The sequence below is a fragment of the Bidens hawaiensis genome, unplaced genomic scaffold, assembly GCF_021521415.1.
Source record: "Bidens hawaiensis isolate Kalapana, Puna unplaced genomic scaffold, B.hawaiensis_p1.1 tig00008759_1, whole genome shotgun sequence".
Classification (NCBI taxonomy): domain Eukaryota; kingdom Viridiplantae; phylum Streptophyta; class Magnoliopsida; order Asterales; family Asteraceae; genus Bidens; species Bidens hawaiensis.
In genome coordinates, this window is record NW_027491631.1 from 537,508 (window position 1) to 561,839 (window position 24,332).

Below are 24,332 nucleotides of genomic sequence, written 5' to 3' on the forward strand. Positions count from 1 at the left end.
ACGCATGCTTACCCCTTGCCCAGCCAAACACAAGAACGTCCGCGGGACGCAGAGTAGATAATGAAAGATATAAAGTCTGGACATCGTTGGAGATTACCAGTGTTATTTATAACGAAAGATATAACAACTTTTTCATTTAGCATATTACTTATAGAAAATATAAATGATGGTTTAGCATCGGTTCAGTTAACTTAATAATATACACATATAACCACAACTGTATTATAATTTTTTGTTTTTTGAAATAATATGATTTCTCATTAAACGATTACAATAAAGTGTCAGTCAAACGGGCAATAAGCTGTGTCGCAACCCCCTTTTAAATAGCAAAGTCAATCCTACTAAAAACGAATCTTTGGGACTTAAGAGCCGGAAAAAATTGACATTTTGATTATTTCATTTTAATTCTATTTATTGTATTCGAAACCGATGGAAATACTAACATACCAAACCCTAAAGTTGTAAAGCCTTTGAAATCACTATTTGTTAAGCCTGCAATGAGTGAAATCTAATATGAAATTATTAAATACATGTTTGATATTGATAATAGTGATTTCATTATGTTATATGGTATTAGTAACTATCGTCATTGCATATTTGCATACCTGACTTGTTGATGTCTCAGGTATATTAAAGAAAATGTGATTTTAAATCTTTGATTTACGGCTAATATAAGAGTTCTTTATGACGTTACTTAAACAATAAGCCAAGAATCATTTCACATGTAACAACTAACAATTTGTACATACCACACTAAAAAGAAATTATGACATTTTGAAAATTATTGCAAGTGAATAACATTTTTATTAAATATATCAAAATTAAACGAAATTCAAATAATTTGAAATACATACATGCACCGAAAATAAATATATTAATATATTATATATTATATGAATTTATTATATAACATGTTGAAATGGTTAAAAACTTTTAAATTGCTAAAATTATTGCACTGTTAGAAACGTAATTAAGAATTTGACATTTAAAGTGAGAATTTAAGGTGAACTTAAGCACCCTAAAATGTTTTTTTAAAAGACATAAAACCATAAAATGAGTATACACTATACCCAATTGCCACAAATTAAATGGTTAATGAGTTATGGGTAAGATACATTATGTTATAATAAAACATATGACTATAATTATCGTTATTCGTCTCATATACTGATACATTTTCATTTCTAACCTAGATCGGATATAATTTAACTCGGTTATAAATGAGATTAGAATCATTTAGTATTGAAAATGACCCTTTGGACTAGCCCAAAACCCACATATATAATACAATCATAAGTTATAAAAGTACCTAATCCATTAAATTCACACCTTTTATTTTCAAAAAGAAAGAAGTTAAAGGAGGCAAGGAATCAAGTACTGGAGAAGTATTTGGGACAAAAGGAAAAAAATAAGTCACAAAGATCATTCTTGCTTGCATCTAGGGAAATCAAAGCATACTATAAAATAACAACACATGAAGCATGCCAACTACAAAACCAAAAATTGTTAGATTGGGCACCAATACTAGTCGGGTTATTACTCTTCATACTTTTGCCCCCGGGTCTTATCTTTCAAGTCCCCGGAAACACACGCACCTTTGAATTCGGCAGCCTCCACACCAATGGAAAAGCGGTAATTGTCCACACTTTTCTTTTCTTCGGTGCATTTACTATCCTCATTTTGGCTACTGGGATTCATATCTACACTGGAAGATCATGAAGACAAATCTATATTTTGTATTTTGCTTTTATTTGTTTATCTCGACTAACCATTGATCATTGTAATAGAACCTAATTATTGGTATGTTTCTTTGTTATTTTCTTGTGAATGTAATCAAGCGTGATACTTTATGTGTGAAATATAGGGATGTAAACAAAACAAACGTCAGCAAACCGTTCGTGAACCGTTTGTCCACAAGTTTGTTTATGTTCGCTTCTTTAATAAATAATCGAACATGAACAAGAAATTTCATTCGATTAGTTAAATTGAACGAATATGAACAGAGACCATATCCGTTCAACGTTCAATTGTGTTCGTGAACATTTCATAAATGTTCGTTCATATTCGTTTGCATTGTTGTTAATGGAAGTTTCTTTTACATTTATTTATTTTATCTAAACATTTTACATAAAATAGGAAATCATATTATTCTCACATTGTTTTAGCATCGTCACCATTTCCTTACTTATTTTTCAGATTAACGATTACATCATCGACCCCAGCCCCACCCATTATATTTGTGTTTTTAAAACATTCATTTTCTTAATGAACAAGCACAGACATAAAATCATTCTTTAACTGTTAACAAATCATTTGTGAACATATTATTTCCTTAATATAAGTAAATGAACAAAACCTTATTCGTGTTCATTCGGTTCGTTCACAACTCGAGTGAAATATATTGCAAAAATATTTTTAAATTTTATAAATATTTTTAATTCCATAAAATGAAAATAAAATCAACGGAGCACGTGACACCATCGCAGATCTGCACACCCCCCAAAACTAGTGTCTCCAAGTGTCAAATCCCAGACATAAAACCCCCAAATTTATAAAAACAAACCCTAATTTCAAATTTCAAATCACCAAGCTCAATTTCATCACTCAACCAACAATGGCGGATTGGGGTCCAGTAATGGTGGCGGTGGTGTTATTCGTGCTGCTAACGCCGGGACTGCTGTTCCAGTTGCCGGCACACAACAGAGTGGTGGAGTTTGGTAACATGCGCACTAGCGGCGCTGCAATTATTGTTCACGCCGTTATATACTTCGCCGTTATTACCATCTTTCTCGTTGCTATTGGTGTTCATGTCTACACCGGTTAATATTATTATTATTATTATTATTACCGGTTTTGATATTACTTTGTTTGTTGTATTTGCATTTAGACCTTTTGTATTTGGTGTTTATCTATATGTTGTTGCATTATTAATTTATTATTAAACCATTGATCTTGAATTGTGATTATCTAATTAGGTTAAATAATATATTGATGTAATGTTGCATTGTTTAGATGTTTGATATATTGTTTTGAATAAGAATTTAGAAATGGTTAACTTTCCCAACAAGTTATCTTACTTCTAAATCTACATATTTGTCTATTACAAGTAGAGAGTGCAAACGAGCCGAGCTGCTTGAGATCGGCTCGAGAAAAAGCTTAATCGAGTCGAGCCTAAACGAGACCGAGTTTTACTTGTCCATCTGTCTCACGAACTTAAACGAGCCTAACCTTTTTATAATTTATATATATATAATGCTTAGTATATATAATATTATGAAAAAATAACTAAATAATATTTATTATGTTATATATAAAATTATAACTAAAAGAGATCAAAACAGGCTGAACTTGAGCTCTAAGTAAGTTAGACTAGCCGTGCTTGAGCTCAGTTCGGCTCGTTTGCAAGTTGCAACCCTCAATTATTTACGAAGGAACTCACTATATACACACTTTGATACAAGTAGGCTGCAAAGCTCTTTTGGTTATATACTTATATGCACCTTTTAGTGACCTTAAACTTGTTTTGTCGCTTCAAACGTGTGCTATATCTACATATTTTTATAAGAATAAATTGCATGGATCATCCTACGATTTGTCCAAATCTTATTTGATACTTAAAAGTATTAGAGTATCCATAGTGGTGCTTGTTTTTCTTGTCTGAATCCGAGCTAGAGCATAGGTGGAGGAGAGAAAGGAGCGAAAGAGAGAAACGTATGAGATTTCGGATGGAAGCCTAGATGAATTCCGAGGGGAAGGAGAGAGGGGGGGAAGGAGGTGATAGAGAGAAAGGGGGCGGGGTTGAGATGACATCGTCAGCGGCGATCCACTGTTGTGGATGCTCTTAAAAGTTAGGAAAATTGGTTTTTATTGGTCCCAACTATTTTATTTTTGCCGGCGCTGGTCCCAACCATCATTTTGGCTGGCAACGGTCCCAACTTTCACATACGTTGAATCCATCAGTCCGCGACTAACAGAGTACTAACTCCGTTAGGTAAAATCTGATGTGTCGTCCTAGTTGTCAAAAGCCTGATGACATGGGCATCCTACGTGGACCGGAGTCGATTGAAAGACGAACAAGCCCTAATCTTTAACAATGGATAGGGTTCTTGAGTATAAAACGTTGGTTCTTGAGTTAGAGAGAATTTGGGGTTTTAGGGTTGTATAATTTGGGAATTTATGTTTGTATAATGTTTAAGCATAAAACGTTGGTTATAATACACAGTCGGTCCATGTAGGATGCGCATGTCATCAGACTTTTGACAACTAGGACGACACATCAGATTTTACCTAACAGAGTTAGTACTTCGTTAGTCGGGGACTGATGGATTCAACGTATGTGAAAGTTGGGACCGTTGCCAGCCAAAATGATAGTTGGGACCAGCGCCGGCAAAAATAAAATAGTTGGGACCAATAAAAACCAATTTTCCTAAAAGTTAAAACATTATCCTTTGGTCTTGAAGATTTGATGCTTTGTCACGTGTTTGATCTTTAACAATAGTCGTGGTTAAAAATAATTGTTAACTAAAGGTAAAATAACCAATCCACAATTTTGTAACAACCTTACTTACATAAATCATAATCTATCAATCATTTAACATAGACTTTTTGAAAAATCTAGCAAAAATTATGTTGATCTGATCCAAATTGTAGGCTTTAGTCCAACTTATATAAAATTATATGTTTTAGGTGAAAATGGATGAAGATGGATAACTTAAGGGGTGTCTGCGATTGCTTATTTTAAGCAACTTATGACTTACTAATTTTTGAAAAAGTTAAAAGGTGTGTTGATATTGCGTGTTATTGTGAGGGGATAAGTAAAAACGTTACAAAGTTGTAACTTATTAATTTATGAAAAGAGTTATAAGTAGGTAAAATAAGGAATCCCAAACACCCCCTTAATAAAGAAACACCGATCTAAGTGAGTGTTTTGATCATAGATTCAACAAGGAAGTTTATTTTTCTTATGGCCATGAGTTCTATGCAAGACGAGCTATATCCGCAAAACAAGAATGTCGTTAGCCTCGCTACAGGAAAGGAGGGGGGGGGGGGTTGCCCGTAACCACCCTCTTGTGTGAAATCAGTATGGTTATTTGTGAGAGTAATGAGTGACCAAAGAGAGCTCGGGGAAAGTGCTATATGAGGAGCGTGGGCCTCCTATTTATAGTCAGGATGATAGAAGATCAACAGCAGTATGTTACCACATGGATATTCCCTTGACCCCGGTGAATACCGTTATTTGGTATTGATGGTGTGTGAGATATGTGGGGTGGGCCATCCCTTGGAAATACTCGTCGTAACGGTTTTGATTACGTGGTCCTACTCACATGTCAGCAATGGTCTTAGGCGTGCCACCTGTGTAAGTGTTTCGTGGACGACTTGCAGCCCGTGAAGCGTTAGATGACACGGATTCGGGTCCATATATTTTCACTTATATTTTCATAGATATCATTATTTCGAACACTATCTTTTTGAGATAACAAGTAATATAAAACTGAACCATTTAATTATATTTTTATTATCAGTAATATATATTTTTTTGAAAATTTGTATATCTAAATGTGAATGTAATGTATATTAAAAATCATCAAACAAAACTGTTTCATATATATTTTTTTAATTCTATGCCATCACCTAGACATATATAGATGATGTACAAAACGAACATATTTGTTTAAATCAGAAGAGTAAAAGAGAAACAATAAAATTACGTTCATATATTTATTTATATAATAACAATTTTGGGAGGATTGTGCATTTCTGTTTTGTAAGATGTGGATTAAATGTTGTACTTTGTTGTTGGATGTTTGAGCTTCTCCACGTTGCCTGCCACCAACACGTTTTATTGTTTTCGAAACCTCATTCGAGTGGATTGCCGCTCTTTCACCAAGTGAGAGTTCGTCGGTAATTGTTTTTGTCCAATTGAGGTTTCTGCATTGTTTAATCTTGGAAGTTAAGTATTTCTAGGTTTTTGATTTGTATATTGATTTTAATTTCTTTTATTTGCAAAGTACAATAGTTGCAGGTTTTTGATTTCTCGGACTTATGTAATCATCAAATCAACAAAATCAATTACATTAGAAGTGGAGCTCACACTTAAAAGATAAGTTTGCCACTGCATCTGGAAGTACGTTGACGTAAAGCATGTAAGCTTGAATGGGTTTTTACAGGCGATGATGTTGTCTGAACCATTTTGGTTTCTTTTTGGATGGCTTGAATGGGTTAAATACTGTGATGTGAAGCCAACAACTTTTATAGATGATGATGTTGTCTAAGCCTCTTTGGTTCGTATTTTTAATGGCTTGAATAGGTTAAATACCATAATTTAGTTAAATGGGTCAACGCGTGATCCTGTGGGGCTCAACCAAACACAACCCATTTAGCTAAGCGTGTTTACGGTTAGACCCAAACACAACCCATTTAGCTAAGCGTGTTTACGGTTAGACCCAAACATGACCCGAAACCAAAATGTATATTAATTTTGTTTAGCATTTGTTTGAATAGCCTTATAATTTTGTTTAAACATTTGTGTGTTTATCCTTTTTGGTTGTTTTGTTTGTTGTCTAGCTTCACAATCTACATACTTTAGTACTATATTCAAGTAAACCGGAGCATGTAATTTTGCACATAGGTAGAATCTATTTGTAATCTATTTATGTGAAATTTTTGCTTTAGATAAATTTGCTAATTTCCTAATGCAGGCCAAACGCTTTTTTATTAATGCAAGTGCATTTATTTAACGATTCTACCATTTGCTTCAAGTAAGGACGATTGAATGCCTCAATAACAGCCCACAAGTCAAAGATTTAGACAAATCGGTACACTGACCATAGTCTACACGGGAGAAATTGGTACCTAATCTGAATGGATATCTCATTAGACTTTAAAACCATACTTAAATTTTATTTGTAGCTTCTCTGGACACTTGCACAATTATGTATTGGCAAAAGACAGCCACATTTTCACATTTTGTATAATGTAAAATTGGGCCTGTTAAGTCTCCACTACACAACTTCTTTGAAAAGACGGTCACATTTTCATTTTTTGTATAATATAAAATTGGGCGTGTTAAGCCTCCACTACACAACTTTTTTGAAATATGCAAAACTTATATTATGGTGTAACAACTAAAATACAGATTAAGATTTATGTTATGCTACATTTTGTAGATAAAATAGTAGGCAAAAGCACTATAGTTTTTTTTTAACAAAATGCAGTGTTAAGGCATGTGAACTTCAACATACTTTAGTAACCACTACTATTGCATACTATGTGAACTTCACCATAGTAATGTGAACTTGGCAGTTGACATGCTATAGCAATCACTACCGATCTTAAGACTTTTAATGCCCTTCTCATCATGATCGCACAGTGGGCGGGTGACGAAATCTAGTTTCATATATTTTTAGACTGCGTTTTATGCCGAGTGTTATAGCAATGTTTAATATTTTACATAGATCCATCTTTATATTTGTACGCTCGTATATGTTTGAATATGACAAACATGATTTAGAGACTTTGTAGGTCAACCTTGCTAGCTTGCCACCTAACATTATAGCCCAGGCCCGGCCCAAGGGTGTGGCTGGGTAGTCGACGGCCGACAACCCCGATAGGCCCGAAATTTTTTTTTTAAATATTTTTTTTGTGAAAAAAGTATGTATAAACATTGTTTAAACACATTTACATAAACACTAGCTTGGTCTATTGGCAAAGAAATATGACTTGTAACCAAGAGGTTGTGGGTTCTAGTCTTATTCAAGACAATTTTTAGTTTTTTTTTACACAAAATTTTTTTACATAACTCAAATCATAACCAAGTAAGCCCATGTAAAATTAATTTTTTTAAACACAAAAAAATGTTCCTTTTAATTAAGGCCCAAAATAAATTTCGACTTCTCGAAGCCGGCCCTGTTATAGCCATAAGTCCATAACCAAAGTTTTTGCCTTCGGGTTATGTTATATTTACTTATTAGTTATGGTAAATAGTCGCAGTTGGGCTTTTAGTCTAGTTGTATGGGGTGAATTTAGAGGTGCACAAAATGGTTAACCGTTAACCGGTTTTTTCATTGTCCTAGCCTAACTGGTTAGACCGGTTAATCGGTTCGGTTAGTAACCGGTTATTCACCATAAGTACCCTAACCGGTCTAACCGGGTTTGGTTATTACCCGGACTGGTTAACCGGTAACCGGTTAAAAAACCGGTTTTTTGAAAAAAAAAGATAAAAAAAAGGCTAAAAACATGGAAAAATAGAAATAAAAAACGTGGAAAAATAGAAAAAAAAAGCTGGAAAAATCATAAAAAAAACTAAAAGCACTTGTTATCGATTGATTTTTTACCCATTCTCATTTGGTTTTATTTGTCTATTTTGCATACCATGACCAATGTACTTAGTTTGACATAAAGTTTTTGTATTATATTTCAAGTTTGGAAGTGCAAGGATGAGATATTTTGTATATATATCCTTATAAGAGAGATGCTAAATTACTGGGATGTTGTCACAAGGATGAGAAATTTAACCATTATGGCATTCATTAATCTTCGTCTTAGGTTCATTAACACCATATACATATAAGGTGGTTTCACTTTTGTGCATAAAATTGTCAATTGAAATAAATGAATGAATGTTAATCAATAGGTTAATCACGTCTGATTTTGTGGTAGAGTTTGGACATTGTTAGAGTGTTTAACTACGGTTTAAGGGGTCAAAAATCTAGTTAATTAAATATTTTTGGTCCACAACATGTGGCATTCACTTTTAAATAAATTAAAAAAAATCAGCATCACTCATGAGGCGAATTAATTATAGAATATTAATTTGCTCATTTATGCACTAATAAATTTAATGTTGTTTTAAACAACATAGTTTTGTTGTTTAGAAAGACACAGCGACGTAGTTTGTTACTAATTTGTTTTTGGTATAGATAAAAACACTATTTTTACTAGGAAAATTGGTTTTTATTGGTTCCAACTATTGTCTTCTAGTCATTGATGGTCCCAACTAACGAATTGGCAACTGATGGTCCCAAATTTTAATGTATTTGTTCCTAACGGTCCGCAGCTAACAGAATCCTAACGTCGTTAGTTTCAGGTCGCCGAAAAAACATTATAGGCCGGGAAAAGTCAATTTTTTTGCCGGAAAACACCACCTGAATGCCGCCGCCACCACCGATTGACTCATCGCCAACTAACCACCATCACTTAAGCACCATCTACTGATTCCGACGATGGTTCTAGGGTTACGGCGACCTCAATAATTGAGGATTTTACTAGAAAAGGGTTCCTAAAGATACGATACAAAGTTACCATGATGTTTAGGACAAAATTGTTGAGTTTTCGGGAAAAAATGTGTGTTTTCCGACTAAAAACATTTTTCCAGTGATCTAAAACTAACGACGTTAGAATTCTGTTAGTCGCGGACCGTTAGGAACAAATACGTTAAACGTTGGGACTGTCAGCAGCCAATTCGTTAGTTGGGACCGACAATGACCAACACACGATAGTTGGGACCAATAAAAACCAATTTTCATTTTTTTAATACGATGCTTAATATGTTTTGATTGAAAAAGAAAGAAAAATAAATTAATAAAAATATGTTATTTTACTGTAAAAGGGTTATAAAAAATATATGAAAGTGGCTTTGGTTGTAACTTTTGGTAGCATGATAAATATGTTAAACATTTGACAAAAAAATTGTTATGTTCAATATCTTTAATGTCCGTCCTGAACTTATAACAAATAAAATTTTTGCTTGCAAGGTCAAGATGAAGATCGCCAGAAGAAGATGATTTGGAAGACATCAAGAAGCTAACATATAAAAGTTTTGGACGTTCGTTAGTTATTCGGTTACAGCTTCACACCAAACACTTTATTACTTTTTAAAAAATTTATAAGTTATAACTTATAAATTAATAAAAATAAGCAATCTCAAACACCCACTAAATAAACAAAGAAAGGGAAAGACCGATGTGAGGAGTAATGTGTTATACGGGCAAAGACTTTGAACGGGAATGAAAGCGACGGTCAATGTCAACCATCAATTGTATTTCAGCTACTGGCAGCTTCTTGTATTTGAATACCAGACACTTCATCCACTTTTAATTTTCCTAAAGAATCATCGTCCAATTTGTGTGATGTGATGTTAACTGAATTGATATTCCGCTTATTTACTGCACTAATATATTAAATTATTCAAATAAATAACAAAAAGCATACAAGATGTTTCAACGAAAGAAAACACAAGTAGTTATATTCTAATAACCTTGAAGTGTTGCACCGCAACCTCCACATTTGTACATCAGACTTCTGACAGCTCACGCATAACATTCAAGCATTTTGGGCGGCTGAAATCTTTTGAGTGAAAACAAAAACAAAAAAAGAAAATCCATGTCCCCTAAAAGTTAATGGTTTTTAATCAAGCATTTGACTTTTTCTTGGTCAAATAGTGACAGTATCAAGATTTATCAAGATCTTGATCAAGAATTACAAACCAATAATCAGGTAAATGTTTATGCTTCAAATTACAACGCAAACACGTGTTATGTAAACACTAAGTATATGATCAATTGTCAACTCAATTAGATCTTTGGATCATATCAGTAAGATTCATAACTAACAGTTAGCAATAATATTATTGTAAAATAAAGTACATATAAAACAATCCATTAACTTTATTTAAAGTTTCGAGTTTGTTTCACAGACATCAATAGCTGTAAGTGCAGCAATTGCCAAGTAAGGTGGCAAAGATGTAGAAAACACATAATCCGAGTTGCTAAGGCACTACAACATGTTCAAGGATATATTACCTTTTTGCTCGTAATCATTGTACAAATTTACAAATAAATATTTCGTTCATACATATTTGGTAACAACTCTACCTCTTTTGGCGCAAAATCCACCTTCTGATGCCAACGTACATCCCATGGTAGCAGTTAATATATATACTTTATTAATATACAATAAGATAACTATTAATCTTTTATTTATTAATTTTTAATATGAATTTAAACAAAATAATGAAAATTAAAAATGAGTTTGAGAAAGATAACCTACAAGATCTTTGTAGCATTCAGTTAGACCTCCATCGGATTTTCCAACCACACAAAAAGATTTACTTTCATCTAACAAAACACGAAAACTATACTCCTTGAGTCTGTTATCTCATCCAACGGAGTTATTTGACCTGAATTCTGAACAGTTCATCAAAATTTAAGTGATATGAATCTAATAATTTATTTCAATTTATATGTTCACCAAACAGCATGAGCTGATCTACCCACCATCATACGGATCGGGCATCGGTTATATTATGAAACAAAAAAAATAATAAGATCTACCGGAAATCTAATTTATAAGCAAAAAGAACAACCCTACATAACTGTATTAATAACAATATCATACCCTTTGTTGCAATTGCATGTTCTTGATAATTGATGGGCCAGTCTCGTAAGATTACGTTGGTGTCAAGGTCTCCGCTTATTTAAGATCTGAATATCCGATCCCGAATGGCCTGTTTCAACAACCTAATGCTTATATACATGTCAAAAATCAGATTCATCTCTCGAGATGCGCGGCCCATAGTTGTTTTTCATCTCTTTTAAAAACGCCTCCTACAAATTATCAAATCAACATGAGTGTTATTATACAAAATGTTGATACGATAACCATTTAAAAATTATCCATATAACTAATATATGGTCTCTAGTTCATTGTGTACAAAACACTATCTCCTAAGGATCTCATACCTTGCTCAAAAGTAATATAACAAAATCACTTCTGTGGTTCTATAAATATAATTTACAAAATAAAATCTAATTTGCAGGTCATGGAATGTGTTACCTTAATATTAGGTTATTATTATTTATTAGTTAGCCTTTTTGTGTGTCAGATCAATCTTAAACCAAATAGCTACTGAACCTAGAAAATCAATAGCCATTTATAAAATTTAAATACTTACCAATGATTAACACTTAGATGATGATGACTACAAATCCCCAACCAACTGCAACAATTAAACCTCCAATTATTGCATATTTGATAAAGCACCAATACCTCTAATTAATCCAATAGTTATGCCGCTTATTATTATTACGTTTTACCCAAGAAATAGTTACAGACCTCTGTTAATCTTTATTTCCCATGAAAAGTTGAACTCCTATTATGATTACAATCTAGAATCGAAAGCTTAGGGCTTTCAATCTGTATGCAAACACAAACACAACAGAATGATGTTTTACTTACCTCAATCGATGATCAGCATAGCTTGCCCGTAGTTCAAACGCAGCGATAAAACAGAATGGAGGCGAGCATCGAAAGATGAACGCAAGTAGATGAATTAAACTTTCCAATTGCATTCAGAATTGAAGATTGATTGCAATTAATATCTGATTTCGTTTATATACCACACCCCTTCGAGACCTTATTGGCGACTGAATAAGTATGGTTACGTTCCTCATTTGGGTTTTGTCATCGCCAAACAGAAAATAGTCCGTACACCATTTGCAAACAGAGTACATCAGTTAGAGGTTTTTTTTTTCAAATTCAAATATTGATAGCATAGTATATTTGTTCGTACTTGCTAATTTTCAATTTTGAGATGTTATAAGTATTTGCTGATTTATTGTATGTGTTTAAGGGTATTATATTATTGTATGTGTTTAAGGGTATTATATTTGGAAATTGGATAATAATATTTAAAATTAAACATTTACGATGAGATAAATAAATAAGGAAATATGGACATTTTTAATGGGACGTAACGAGTAATAAACTAAAAGTTTTAAAAATTAATAAGGTTAAAAATGTATAAATCATATTAAAGGTAAAATTAAAACATAAAAAAAAAATAAGAGAACAAAACTTTACCCGAGCAAACTTTTGATTTATTAAATTATTATTTTAAGAACCCCCAAAAGAAGTGGAAGGCCCCACAAAATATGAAGCAAAAGAAGATGATTGGCTGGTGTGACGTGTATAAGTTGACGTGAACAAAAGTCAATTCAAGTCAAATTTTCTTCCATTTACCTGTAAAATTCCATAACCTTTTGAAAAACAAATATTTATTAATAACACAATTTGAACGTTTTTGTGTAAAAATGTTCAAAAATGAAGTTTCTTTCTCTTATTTCGTTTAAAATATCACCCTTCTCAATCCTTATACTTTTAATCATATCTCACTCTTCATACTTTAATAAATATATTTTTTAAATTTCTTAAAACAATTATTGAACTTGTAATGTTTATATTTTTTTAGAAACTATCAAGCATCAGGCGCATTTTGGAATAAAGTTAAAGAGTTGTTTCACAAACTTGGCGGCGACTCACGCAGAGAAAAAGATTCGTTAGTCTCGAAATGGAACGATATAAACACCAAATGCATGGCTTTCTGTACGGATTACTCTCGGATGACTCGAACGTGGAGCAACGGTGTCTCTGACGCGGAAATCATGAAAGGGGGTTGAAAGAGTATCAACATAAGGTCTCGGGGAGCTTCAATTACTTTGGCTTTTTAAAACAATACCTGAGATTTCACCCAAAATGGGGTCCGGTTATGGAGGCTAACACCGAAGGTGGTCCACCTAAAAAAAGGTCTAAAACATCGTCTTCGGTTGATCCAGAAACGTCCCGTTCCGACGCTCGAAACTTCAACCTAAGCGATAATGAAGCCGGAAATCCTTATGCTGATATTACCGAGATGCCTCGACCGGGGGATAGAAGAAGCAAGGGAAAGGGGTCGCATCGTCGCTGGCAACATGTTTGAATGCCGAAATGGAAAGCCATTTCAAAGAAATGAACATTCGACTCAGAAATACAATGCCTGTGAAAACTCGTCACATCTTTCATCTTGGCAAAACCCTCACATAAGGCCAATGCCTGCGAAAACTCGCCCGAAGGCACGACTGTGCGGTTAATAAAACTTGTTCAATCCAAAGATTCAACTAGTGAACGTTACCTACTCGTCTGATCTCTCATCGTCATTTGGCGCCGCTGAAAACTAAATTTAATTCGCAAAATAAAAATTATCCAAAGAAAAAAGAGGAGAAAATAACAAAATTGCTAAACTTTAACTAGAATAATAATGATAATAATAATAATGACATCATTCCTACCTTCCTAGATATTGCTCATAATAGAATGGCAATTAGCGTAAATAACTAGTCAACTGAGGGGCATTTTCAAATAAGATTCGTATAAAGAAACGAACCACTCATCACCATTACCATACCATTACCAGAATAAACAAATCAAATAATAATAATAATGCCATTATCATCAAGCAAAACCTCATCACTTGTTGCAGCAGTTCTTCTGGTGTTGCTGCTTTCAATATGCAACCCTTCCTTCTCAGAGATCATATTCGAGGAACGATTTGGAGGTAGCAGTTTCTATTTGTTTAATTCCGCATAAGCTCCACATCACTCGGTGTCATCCAAAGTCAATGGTTTAACCCATAACTAAAATAACAGATCAATTAGTAATTAATACATATTGTTCCTTTTAACTCGAAAAGTATATTGGTTTAGAATATACCCCATAGCCTAATGTATAGGGCTGTTCAAAAAGCTCGTGGCTCGCTCGAAAATAGATCGAAAAAGGCTCGAAAAAGTTTGATTATAAATGGGCTCAATTTGACTCGGCTCGATTTCTAAACGAGCCGAGCTCGAGCCAGGTCAGCTCGGCTCGGCTCGGCTCGTTAGCTCGGCTCGTTTAGATTAAACCCTAAATTTTAATATCTATATATAATAATATCATACTTATACATATATTATGTCACTTGATACCTAAAACCTTATAAAAGAATAACGAAAATAAAACATATAAAGTTATAAATTCTCTAATTTATAAATTTTATATAATATGTATGTTGAAATTATATTTTTTTGTCTTTTATATATCAAAATTTGTAAAATAAAAAATAAAAAATAAAAAAATATAAATAATTTTTTTTTAAAAAAATTAAAGAAGACCGGCTCGACGAGCTCGAGCTTTAAACGAGCCGAGCTCGAGCTCAATTTTCAGCTCGATAAAGAAAACGAGCCGAGCTCGAGCACACTCTGGCTCGACTCGGCTCGTTTACAGCCCTACTAGTAATGTATAGCATCTTGTTAGATATAATATGTTAGTTAGAATTTATTGCAGTTATGTTTACCATAATTAGAATATATTTTGTTTTTTTTACCATATATATATATAATTTTAGTTGATATGTTATCTATCATTTTGCTTGATTAGTAAAGTGGGTACTTAACTAAAATTATCTTGGCTTTTGTAATTTGGGGCAAATAGATGGTTGGCAGAGTCGATGGGTGAAATCTGACTGGAAACGAAGTGAAGGAAAGGCGGGTTCGTTTAAGCACACAGCGGGTTCGTGGTCTGGTGATCCAGATGATAAAGGTGACATTTTCAATGCAAACTTTAGAAACTTTATGCATGATGCACATGATTGATTTGTGTATAAAATCTTGCAACCTTTTAGGTATTCAGACGACCACTGATGCCAGACATTTTGCCATCTCTGCGAAGATCCCAGAGTTCACCAACAAGAATAGAACACTAGTGTTGCAATACTCAATCAAATTTGAGCAGGATATTGAATGTGGTGGTGGTTATATCAAGCTTATGTCTGGATATGTCAACCAAAAGAAATTTGGTGGTGACACTCCTTACAGGTTTACCAATCTGACATATCCATATTATTATGGCAAATACTATAAAAACCAACATACTTAGCTTTCTCATAAAAGTCTCTTAATTATTTTTCGCACATAAAAGAACCAACATACTTCCTTTTTTGTTTTCTGATAGAACCCCGAAACTTAAACAAGAAATTAAAGGATAGTTGACCCGATTCGATATGGGCTATTATCCAATTAATCCAATTCGAGAAGGATTAGATCTCCGATTAAAAAGGTATAAAACCCTTAATTTGATAAACAAAACATCGATGATCAACAAACTAAAACACCAACATATATATAGACCTAACTGTATTAATAATGATGGAGTTACTTAGACCCTTCAACATCCTCACCCCTTTATTTCCCTTGGACCCTTCTACTTCCTTCGATCTAGCCCTAATACCCACCCGTAGAGAAAACGGGTTCGTATCAATACATCACCCCCCGGGTAAAACGACTTAGTCCTCAAGTCGAGAAGGAACTTGACGCGTTAGTTGCTTGTGGTTTTCCCAAGCGATAAGCAGCTCCAAAACTAGGTAACCGGCTGCTGAAACCCACTGATGAGCAGTAACCACCAATCCCGTAGTACCGTCAGGACCATTTAAACACCTCTTTGAACACGGAAGCTTCCTAGAAAGTGAGCCATCGAAATATCCACCGGTTTTAATTTGATCTTTAAACTGACCCCTGATTCATAAACCCAAGACAACATAAACTTCTCTTTACCGATCTCACCTTCAAACATACTCAACCTGCTGCTCAAAATACCAATCTCCCAACTTTTTCCATTAAACCCCGCCAAGCGACGCTCAATGGTCTATTGGAGCTGAATCACGTTGAGGGATTGCAAATTGTGAAGTTTCTCGGAAATGACATCATCCATGGTTTCATGTTGATCTTTAGAGGGGTTGCTGTTTTGGTTTGCTTTCATTTCCGCCATTGTACTATCCTCCGCCACCGTGTCCTTTTCATCATCATCTGCTTCTTTACAGTTATAGTCATCTCCCATCACCTCATCAACCGTCATACTGATCTCATCAACCTCCATATCCAGATTGGATCTGATATGGTTCCCCTTGTGAAGGTAAAGGCAATCATGGTTACTAGTAGTCGGCACTTCTGACTTTATGGGAATTGCTTCATATTGTGGCACATGGAGGGTGTTCCATACATCCGAGCCTTGATTGCTTCAACATCGTCCTTCAAGGTTTCAAAAATAACATCTAATCTTGCTGCAATTTCTGCTAATTGAACATCAATCAGATCATCTTTTGAACCTCCCATTTTGATTTGACTATTCCGGGTATGAGCCATTTTTGCTTCGATTCCCCGACAATGGAACCAAATAAAAGAACGCCGAAACTTATACAAGAAATTAAAGGATAGTTGGCCCAATTCGGAGATGGGCTATTCTCCAATTAATCCAATTCGAGAGGGATTAGATCTCCGATTAAAAAGGTATAAAAACCCTTAATTTGATAAAACAAAACATTGATGATTAGTAAACTAAAACACCAACATATATATAGACCTAACTGTATTAATAATGATGGGGTTACTTAGACCCTTCAACATTCTCACCCCTTTATTTCCTTGGACCATCCTACTTCCTTGGATCTGGCCCTAATACCCGGCCATAGAGAAAACGAGTTCATATCATTTTCCTTCTCATAAAAGTCTCTTAGCAATCTTATGCACATTAAAGTCCCTCCAAATATTAAATTTGAACAAAATTGTGATTTTTTTACTTATTAATGGCACATGAGGAAATAATTTAGATGAATTAATGTTTTTATTTGAACACATGACAAGCCAAAGTTTGTTCAATGTTCGTCTTCTCTTTTCCACTTTTTTCCCCCAATAATTTGATAATAACAAATAGTCTTTCAAAAACTGTATATAATAAACATACATTAGCGCGGATGACATAACTTAAAAAATAAGCTAAAAAACTAAAAATTTATTAAGTGGTTTGTATAAATTTAGAATCACTAAAAAGTTATAAGCAAATGACTTTTATTGCTATTATAATGTAATTTGTCAAATAATGTTTCAAGTTTAACATGTTAAGGGATTTTTTTTATACACAAGCGAAAGCATGTTGGTTTTGTATGTGCAAAATATTGTTAAGGGACTTTTACGATAAATAACAGAAAATATGTTGTTTTTTATGTGTAAAAAGTTGTTAAGAGAATTTTAGGGGAAAGTCAGAAAGTATGTTGAATTTTTATGGTATTTGCGCTATTAGTATCAATTGCTTGTAGTACAATGTTAGCCTATAATTTGGTTAATCCATGTAACACAAAGTTTAGGGCTTGTGTTGTAATTATGCCAAACTATGTTTTGTATGTATTTAGAATGTTTATGTAAGTATAGGGTCCAGAAGTGTCAAATGAAAAGTTTATAACTTCAAAGTACACATGTCGGATTAGGATTGGTTCTGGTAATCTATAAATAGGGGTCAATGTTGAAGAGTCAAAATATTGTCGTATCATCAATTAATCAATAAAGTCTTGTTGATTCAATTATGTTTCATCTTTGTTTAATCGATCAAAGTTGTGTAAAGATCAAAAAGGGCAACAATATACAATCCAATGTTTTAACTTTTGTTTGTTTCTTTTTTTGAAGTGTGATGTTTGGACCTGATATATGTGGAACACAAACAAAGAAGCTTCATGTGATCCTTTCATATCAAGGGCAAAATTATCCTTTGAAAAAAAATTTGGAGTGTGAAACCGACAAATTAACGCATTTCTACACGTTCATACTTAGACCCGATGCAAGCTATAGTGTATTGATAGATGGTAGAGAAAGAGATTCCGGAAGCATGTATACAGATTGGGATATACTTCCGCCCCGAAAAATCAAAGACGTAAATGCTAAAAAGGTTCGTTTTAGATCAAATTCACATACTTTTTTGAGTCTTGTGTTATTACTTTTGAGTAGGGTGTAAATGAGCCGAGCCGAGCTTGTTAAGGATCGAGCTTAACTTGTTTAGAGGTCTATCTCTACTAATTGTTTAATTATTGTGTAAATTTTCAAGCTCGAGCTTGGCTCGTTTATTATTTACTAGTTATTTAATATTTTTGGTTTATATATTTTTATACTTATTAACATAAATATCTCTAGTTAGAGTTTTATATTGGTTTATATATTTTTATACTTATTAACATAAATATCTCTAGTTAGAGTTTTATATTTTATATATATTACTTAATTGTTTTTAACATAATTGTATATACAATAAAAGTTATTATATCCTATATTAATTAGAGTTATATAATTTAAAAGCTCGTTTAGGTTCGTGAGCCGGCTCGAACTCAATATGTGAAGCTTGGGCTCGAGCTCGTTTAAGCTTGGCTCAATTCGAGATTTTAACGAGTTTGAATCGGGATCGAGCTCGTTTAAGCGGCTAGGATGATCGGATCATTTACACTCATAGTTTTAAGTTATGTAAGCGATTTATGAGTTTTTTTTTTTTTTTTTTTTTTTTCAGCCTGCGGATTGGGAGGAAAGAGAATATATTGATGACCCAAATCAAGTCAAGCCAGAGGTAGTTAGCAGAGATTGATTATTGTTTATAATGTACTTTTTGTTTAATATAATTGATATATTGTTTGGAATTATTCAGGGCTATGATTCAATTCCCAGAGAAATTCCCGATCCCAAAGCTAAACAGGTAACGAATACGTTATAATTCATTTTTATTTGATTAAATAGATAAAATATGTTATACTTAAGCCCGTAGAATGAACGCGACTGAGGCATATTCATGTTCGTTTCTTTAACTTAAACCAAACAAATGAGCATGAACAATTCAACGAACGAGGTTTTCTTATTCGTGTTTGTTTATGCTCGTCTAGTTAACATTATACGAACGGTTCACTAACGTAAACAAACATACACAACTGAACGTAGATGAATGAACATTATTCGACACTCTTCAATCAGCAGTAAACATGAGGATCGATCAACTACGCCTAAAAAATTCATAAAACCAGATTAAGTTGTAATGAATGATATTTTAGTATAAAAACAATGAACTAAATTGTAATAGACCTGACTTTAAACGGAAACTAAAGAACATAAATAAAAAACAAAACACATGTTCATGTTCGTTCGTTTAACTAAACAAACAAAAAATGTTGTTCGTGTTCATTCGTTTATAAAATAAAGTTCACTGAATGTTCTGATAAGCTGCCATATCTTAGTTTTCTTTATATGAGCTTCATAGACAAAATAAATTTGTCCACAAAACATCATTATTATTACATTCTAATTAATATGTTTAACTTTTCATAGCCTGATACCTGGGATGAAGATGAGGATGGAGTATGGAGACCACCAAAAATACCAAATCCAGCTTACAAAGGGCCGTGGAAACCAAAGGTATAAATAAAGATTTCCACTTTTGAGCATTTTCGGTAGGATCATAATACTATTTTAAATTTATATCCTTGCCAACTTGAAAAGTTTCATATATACCGATTCAAAATTAAAAATAATGAATATTTACTTGATGACCACTCTACACCTTTTCACTATATTTGTTTAAATCCGTATTTTTTATTTGGATTTTGACTGACATCGACGATAAGCAAGATGACATATGTGAAATTTTAAACTTCTAGTTAAATATAGGTATAAAAAATCAAGTTAAAAATAGGTAAATGAAAAACAAAGCGAAGTTAATGATGGGCAAATATGAAATTATAAAATTACAGAAAAATAAGGGTAAAATGATCATTTAATAAATTGTTTTTATTGAATTGGGCATGTTTGATATCTTAACTACTTTGTAAGGGCATATATGATATTTTTAGTTTTGCATGGGGGGTATATATGATATTTAACTAATAATTATAATTTGAGATATATCTTTTGTATTGCTACAGAAAATAAAAAATCCAAATTACAAGGGGAAATGGAAGATCCCGTGGATCGACAACCCAGGTAGTCTATTCGGTTTATCTGTAATGGGTTAAAGTGTGCAGGGTCAGATTTGGGCTCAAACTAAATCAAAAACTGAAGCTTTGGTTTTTGAGTTTTTTAAAGCGTTTGGTTCTGTCTACAGTTTGGGTCTGGTTTGATATTATCGGTTTTGTCGTTTAGGCTTGAGATTTCTGGGCCGAAAAGAATATTGGCAAAAAATAATGATTCGCGGCCTAACACTTTGGATTATCTATTAATTAATACTTAAATGATAATTATACATTTTGCTAAAATATTTGGGTAACATTATTTATTAAATTCTAATAAATTACTTAAAAATGAAAATCCATATATTCGGTTTGGTTTTATTATATGCAAAACCAAAACTGAACAAAAAGTTTGGTTTTTATGTAAACATAAAACCAAACTGTCAATTTTTGTTTAAAATCTTTTATTAAAGTGGCAAAAGTATATTAATATGCATAAAATCTATTTAAGTCATATTTAACACACTTAAGTATTAAAATAATACTTAAAAAAGTGCAAAGTTACCCTTGCATTTTTGCCACCTTTAGTATTATTATTATTATTATTATTATTATTATTATTATTGTATTCTTAAATTTAAATTATTGACCTATTGTATACTTGTTCAGAATTTGAAGATGATCCTGATCTATATGTGCTCAAGCCTATTAAGTATGTGGGAATTGAAGTTTGGCAGGTAAAAAATGTTAAAAAGTGTATTATATTTTTGAAAATAATTGTTTGACCGGTAATTTGACTAAAATGCAGGTCAAAGCTGGGTCTGTTTTTGACAATGTTTTGATCTGTGATGATCCGGAGTATGCAAAAGAAGTGATCCAAGAAGTTTTCACCCATAGAGAGGTAAGCTTTTGCTTATACAAGTTTTAATATGATCTTATAATTACATTTACAATTTTTTATTTTTATTTTTTATTATTATTTTTTTTTGTAAATTTACAATTTACAAATGCGTTTGTTTTCTTGTTGAATATCAGATGGAAAAGGAAGCCTTGGAGGAAGCTGAGAAAATAAAGAAAGCGCGGGAGGAAGAGGTGGGAAAATTTAAATTTGTTGTATTTATTTAGATACTAATAGATAACAGATGTTAATATTAATATTAATGTTTGTGCAGGAAGCACAAAGGGCAAGAGAGGAAGGTGAAAGAAGGAAGAGAGAAAGAGGTTATGATAGGAGGCACAGAGATAAGGATTATTACAGAGACAGATACCGAAGGGTTAGTATATAAAATATAACTGTCACGTTTCTAAATTAAGTTATTAACCTTTTTAACGTTTTCTGGCGCTTAACACGTTTCGTCTCTTTATACCCAAAGTGCAAAGTATGTTATAATTTTAGTTAATTTTATTTGTGACGTAGGAAACAAAGGTTTTTTATATTCATTTAAAGTGTAATTTTTATAATATGTTATACATCTTCAATGCTATTTTTTTAAACTAATTTCTTTAAGACATTCATGACAATTTTTGTGAAAAAGTGTAAGATGCATAATATTATGAGATGGGAGTTAAGTATAAGGGGTGTTATGTTATGGTTATTTAAAGTTTACCCTATATTATATATCTTCCATAAGTCTCAAAAGGCCTAGTAAGTCTGTTTATCAATATGTTAAAAATTAAATTTTCATTTAAATTTTAATGTAATTCTTGATTTTGGCTTTCTTATTTGCAGCGCCACTATGACGATTATCATGTAAGTCTTTTTTTTTCATTTATATAGTGATATTTTGTTTTCTATTCAGGTCAGACATGTTCATGTACATCTGAATGGGCTAAATTTCTAGCATTAATTAGCAGAGTTTTTTTTTACCAAAATGGGGGAGGAGGAAAATTATTTACCAAAGTAGGTTTTCCTTTATAAATTTATCTTTTCTGAGTATCATTTTTATTGAATAATTTAATTTCTATTAGAAATTTCTATATAAAATATATAGAAACTAATTTCAATTTTTGTTATCTGTGAGTTTTATAAAGAAATCTTTAATAGAAATTAATTTATTTAATACGAATGGGAGTGAGAAAAGATATATATTTATTAAGAAAAATCTATTTTGGTAAATACTTTTCAAATTACCAATTTTTTTAAATACCTAACTAGTATTCTATAACATATTATGTGACATGTTTTGGTTCTAAGATACAAGATTAACAGTAAAATCATGTTTTGAATATATTTGGTTGGTGGTCTTGCAGGATGAGCTGTGAGAAGTTGTAGCAATTATCACTCGGCCTATGTTGTTTTCATATTTATATATTGTGTAACACTATTATTGTTGTACCACTTTGTGGCATTTGAACATATTGCAATTTTATGAGAATTTTCCTCTGAAGTTTGTTTACATTATTCGTTTCTAATATTTGTATTTACTTTGATGAAATGGTTTCACAAATAAATGAGATGTTATAATCCGGTTTAAAAACTATCTAGGTTCGGTGAGACTCATGACCCGTTTATTATTTTTACTATAAAATAGATTCTTAATTATAAACAATATTTTTTTTTTAAATCAGATATATTAATTTTTAGTATATCCCTATTTTATAGGATTTTTATATCAAATTTTTGGTGAGATTAATTTTTAGTTTAATGATATGTTATAACCTGTTTAAAAACTATATGGGTTTGGTAAGACAACTGCCTGTGAATTCGGGTCAAATGCATGAAAAACCTTCATTTACAAATATATCAATCTGGTGGCTTCAGAGAATGTAGGGAGCAACCCTAGAGTTTTTAAATGTTTCGTTTATATATATATATATATATATATATATATATATATATATATATATATATTGTTGGATTCGGTCTCCCCAAGACACATACTAAATTGATGTGGCTAGTACGTTATAATCCAAGTCAAGTCAGGTCATACCCAATAACAACCTAGACAAACACTCACGCTATTTATTTTAAGATATGATCTAAAAAATAAATATTAACACTTGAGTATTTAGTAATCGTGTTTCTAAATGTTTGCACTTGTGTACTAAATAAATTATATAAGTAATTTATATTTTAAGAGAAGATATTTTATAATGTTATTTGAGCTGGTCAAATAACAACATAAAGACTTATGATATGATATATGTAACCTACATTATGTTACTACATTATGTTATGTTGCATTTTTATGACATGTATCAAGTATAACATAAAAATAAAATAATAAAAGTGAGTTTAAAAATTTAGGAGGGAAAACACCAAAGCTGCCCCCCCTGTCTCTCTCATCCTTTTATTATCTCACAAGTTCGTATAACATGCAAGTATTCTCATTTGACAAAGATGTGATGCATTGGTTGTAAAACTCCCCCCCCCTCTCTCTCTCTCACACACACACAATTAACACACAAGTACCAAGTGTAAAAACTCCTCTCTTTTTCTCTCTCATTTTCAGCCAAGATCAAAGGAGGAGGAGGAGGAGGTAGAAGTCTTAAGTGTAAATCCTAGCAAGTCAAATGGTGTTTTGTTGGTGGCTTGGGGTATACAAGCTTGATGGTTTTCTCCATTTGAAGACTAACATCTCAAGAACATCATCCTCTCCATCTTTCCTAGCAACTTGAAGGTAGTTTGCTAAACACCCTATGGTTGTTTATTTTGATAGTATGTATTTTCGTATATGGATTCAGGTTTTGGGTTTTATATATAAAGTCGGTTTTATATTCATCTAAATAACAAGTTTGAAAT

General features: G+C 32.4%; 2 protein-coding genes and 1 long non-coding RNA gene across 5 annotated transcripts; 2 read left to right on the plus strand and 1 right to left on the minus strand.

The window, feature by feature from the left end:
* Positions 1–2,497: 2,497 nt before the first annotated feature.
* LOC143529844 (uncharacterized) lies at positions 2,498–2,924 on the plus strand. The gene has a single exon (XM_077025548.1). The coding sequence runs from the start codon at positions 2,615–2,617 to the stop codon at positions 2,822–2,824; it is 210 nt and encodes a 69-aa protein (XP_076881663.1). The 5' UTR covers positions 2,498–2,614; the 3' UTR covers positions 2,825–2,924.
* An 8,120-nt stretch (positions 2,925–11,044) lies between these two features.
* Positions 11,045–12,558, minus strand: LOC143529845 (uncharacterized). Of its 2 annotated transcripts, none has more exons than XR_013134730.1 (3): positions 11,951–12,558; positions 11,395–11,603; positions 11,045–11,183 (listed from the first exon to the last, which is right to left on the minus strand). It is a non-coding gene; the product is annotated as an uncharacterized LOC143529845 (long non-coding RNA). The 2 variants fall into 2 exon arrangements; XR_013134729.1 differs by having other exon boundaries at positions 11,062–11,603; positions 11,951–11,995; positions 12,235–12,558.
* A 1,687-nt stretch (positions 12,559–14,245) lies between these two features.
* Positions 14,246–22,973, plus strand: LOC143529861 (calreticulin-3). 2 transcript variants are annotated; one of them, XM_077025563.1, is made up of 14 exons: positions 14,246–14,368; positions 15,280–15,387; positions 15,470–15,662; positions 18,300–18,558; positions 19,168–19,224; positions 19,303–19,350; positions 19,974–20,060; positions 20,567–20,624; positions 21,260–21,327; positions 21,399–21,491; positions 21,626–21,682; positions 21,763–21,864; positions 22,320–22,340; positions 22,841–22,973. In XM_077025563.1, exons 1-14 carry the CDS (start codon positions 14,254–14,256, stop codon positions 22,850–22,852), a joined length of 1,278 nt encoding a protein of 425 aa, XP_076881678.1. In that variant the 5' UTR covers positions 14,246–14,253; the 3' UTR covers positions 22,853–22,973. The 2 variants fall into 2 exon arrangements, with proteins under 2 accessions (XP_076881678.1, XP_076881679.1); XM_077025564.1 differs by lacking the exon at positions 22,320–22,340 and having other exon boundaries at positions 21,763–21,885; positions 22,841–22,863.
* Positions 22,974–24,332: the final 1,359 nt, after the last annotated feature.

What these genes read in the sequence shown, in the direction of transcription:
- LOC143529844 (XM_077025548.1), top strand. Translation starts at nt 2,615, where the DNA reads ATGGCGGATTGGGGTCCAGTAATGGTGGCGGTGGTGTTATTCGTGCTG.
- LOC143529861 (XM_077025563.1), top strand. Translation starts at nt 14,254, where the DNA reads ATGCCATTATCATCAAGCAAAACCTCATCACTTGTTGCAGCAGTTCTT. An exon ending in TGGGAATTGAAGTTTGGCAG is followed by an intron (nt 21,328 to 21,398) that starts GTAAAAAATGTT and finishes ACTAAAATGCAG; the next exon opens with GTCAAAGCTGGGTCTGTTTT. An exon ending in ACAGAGACAGATACCGAAGG is followed by an intron (nt 21,865 to 22,319) that starts GTTAGTATATAA and finishes TCTTATTTGCAG; the next exon opens with CGCCACTATGACGATTATCA.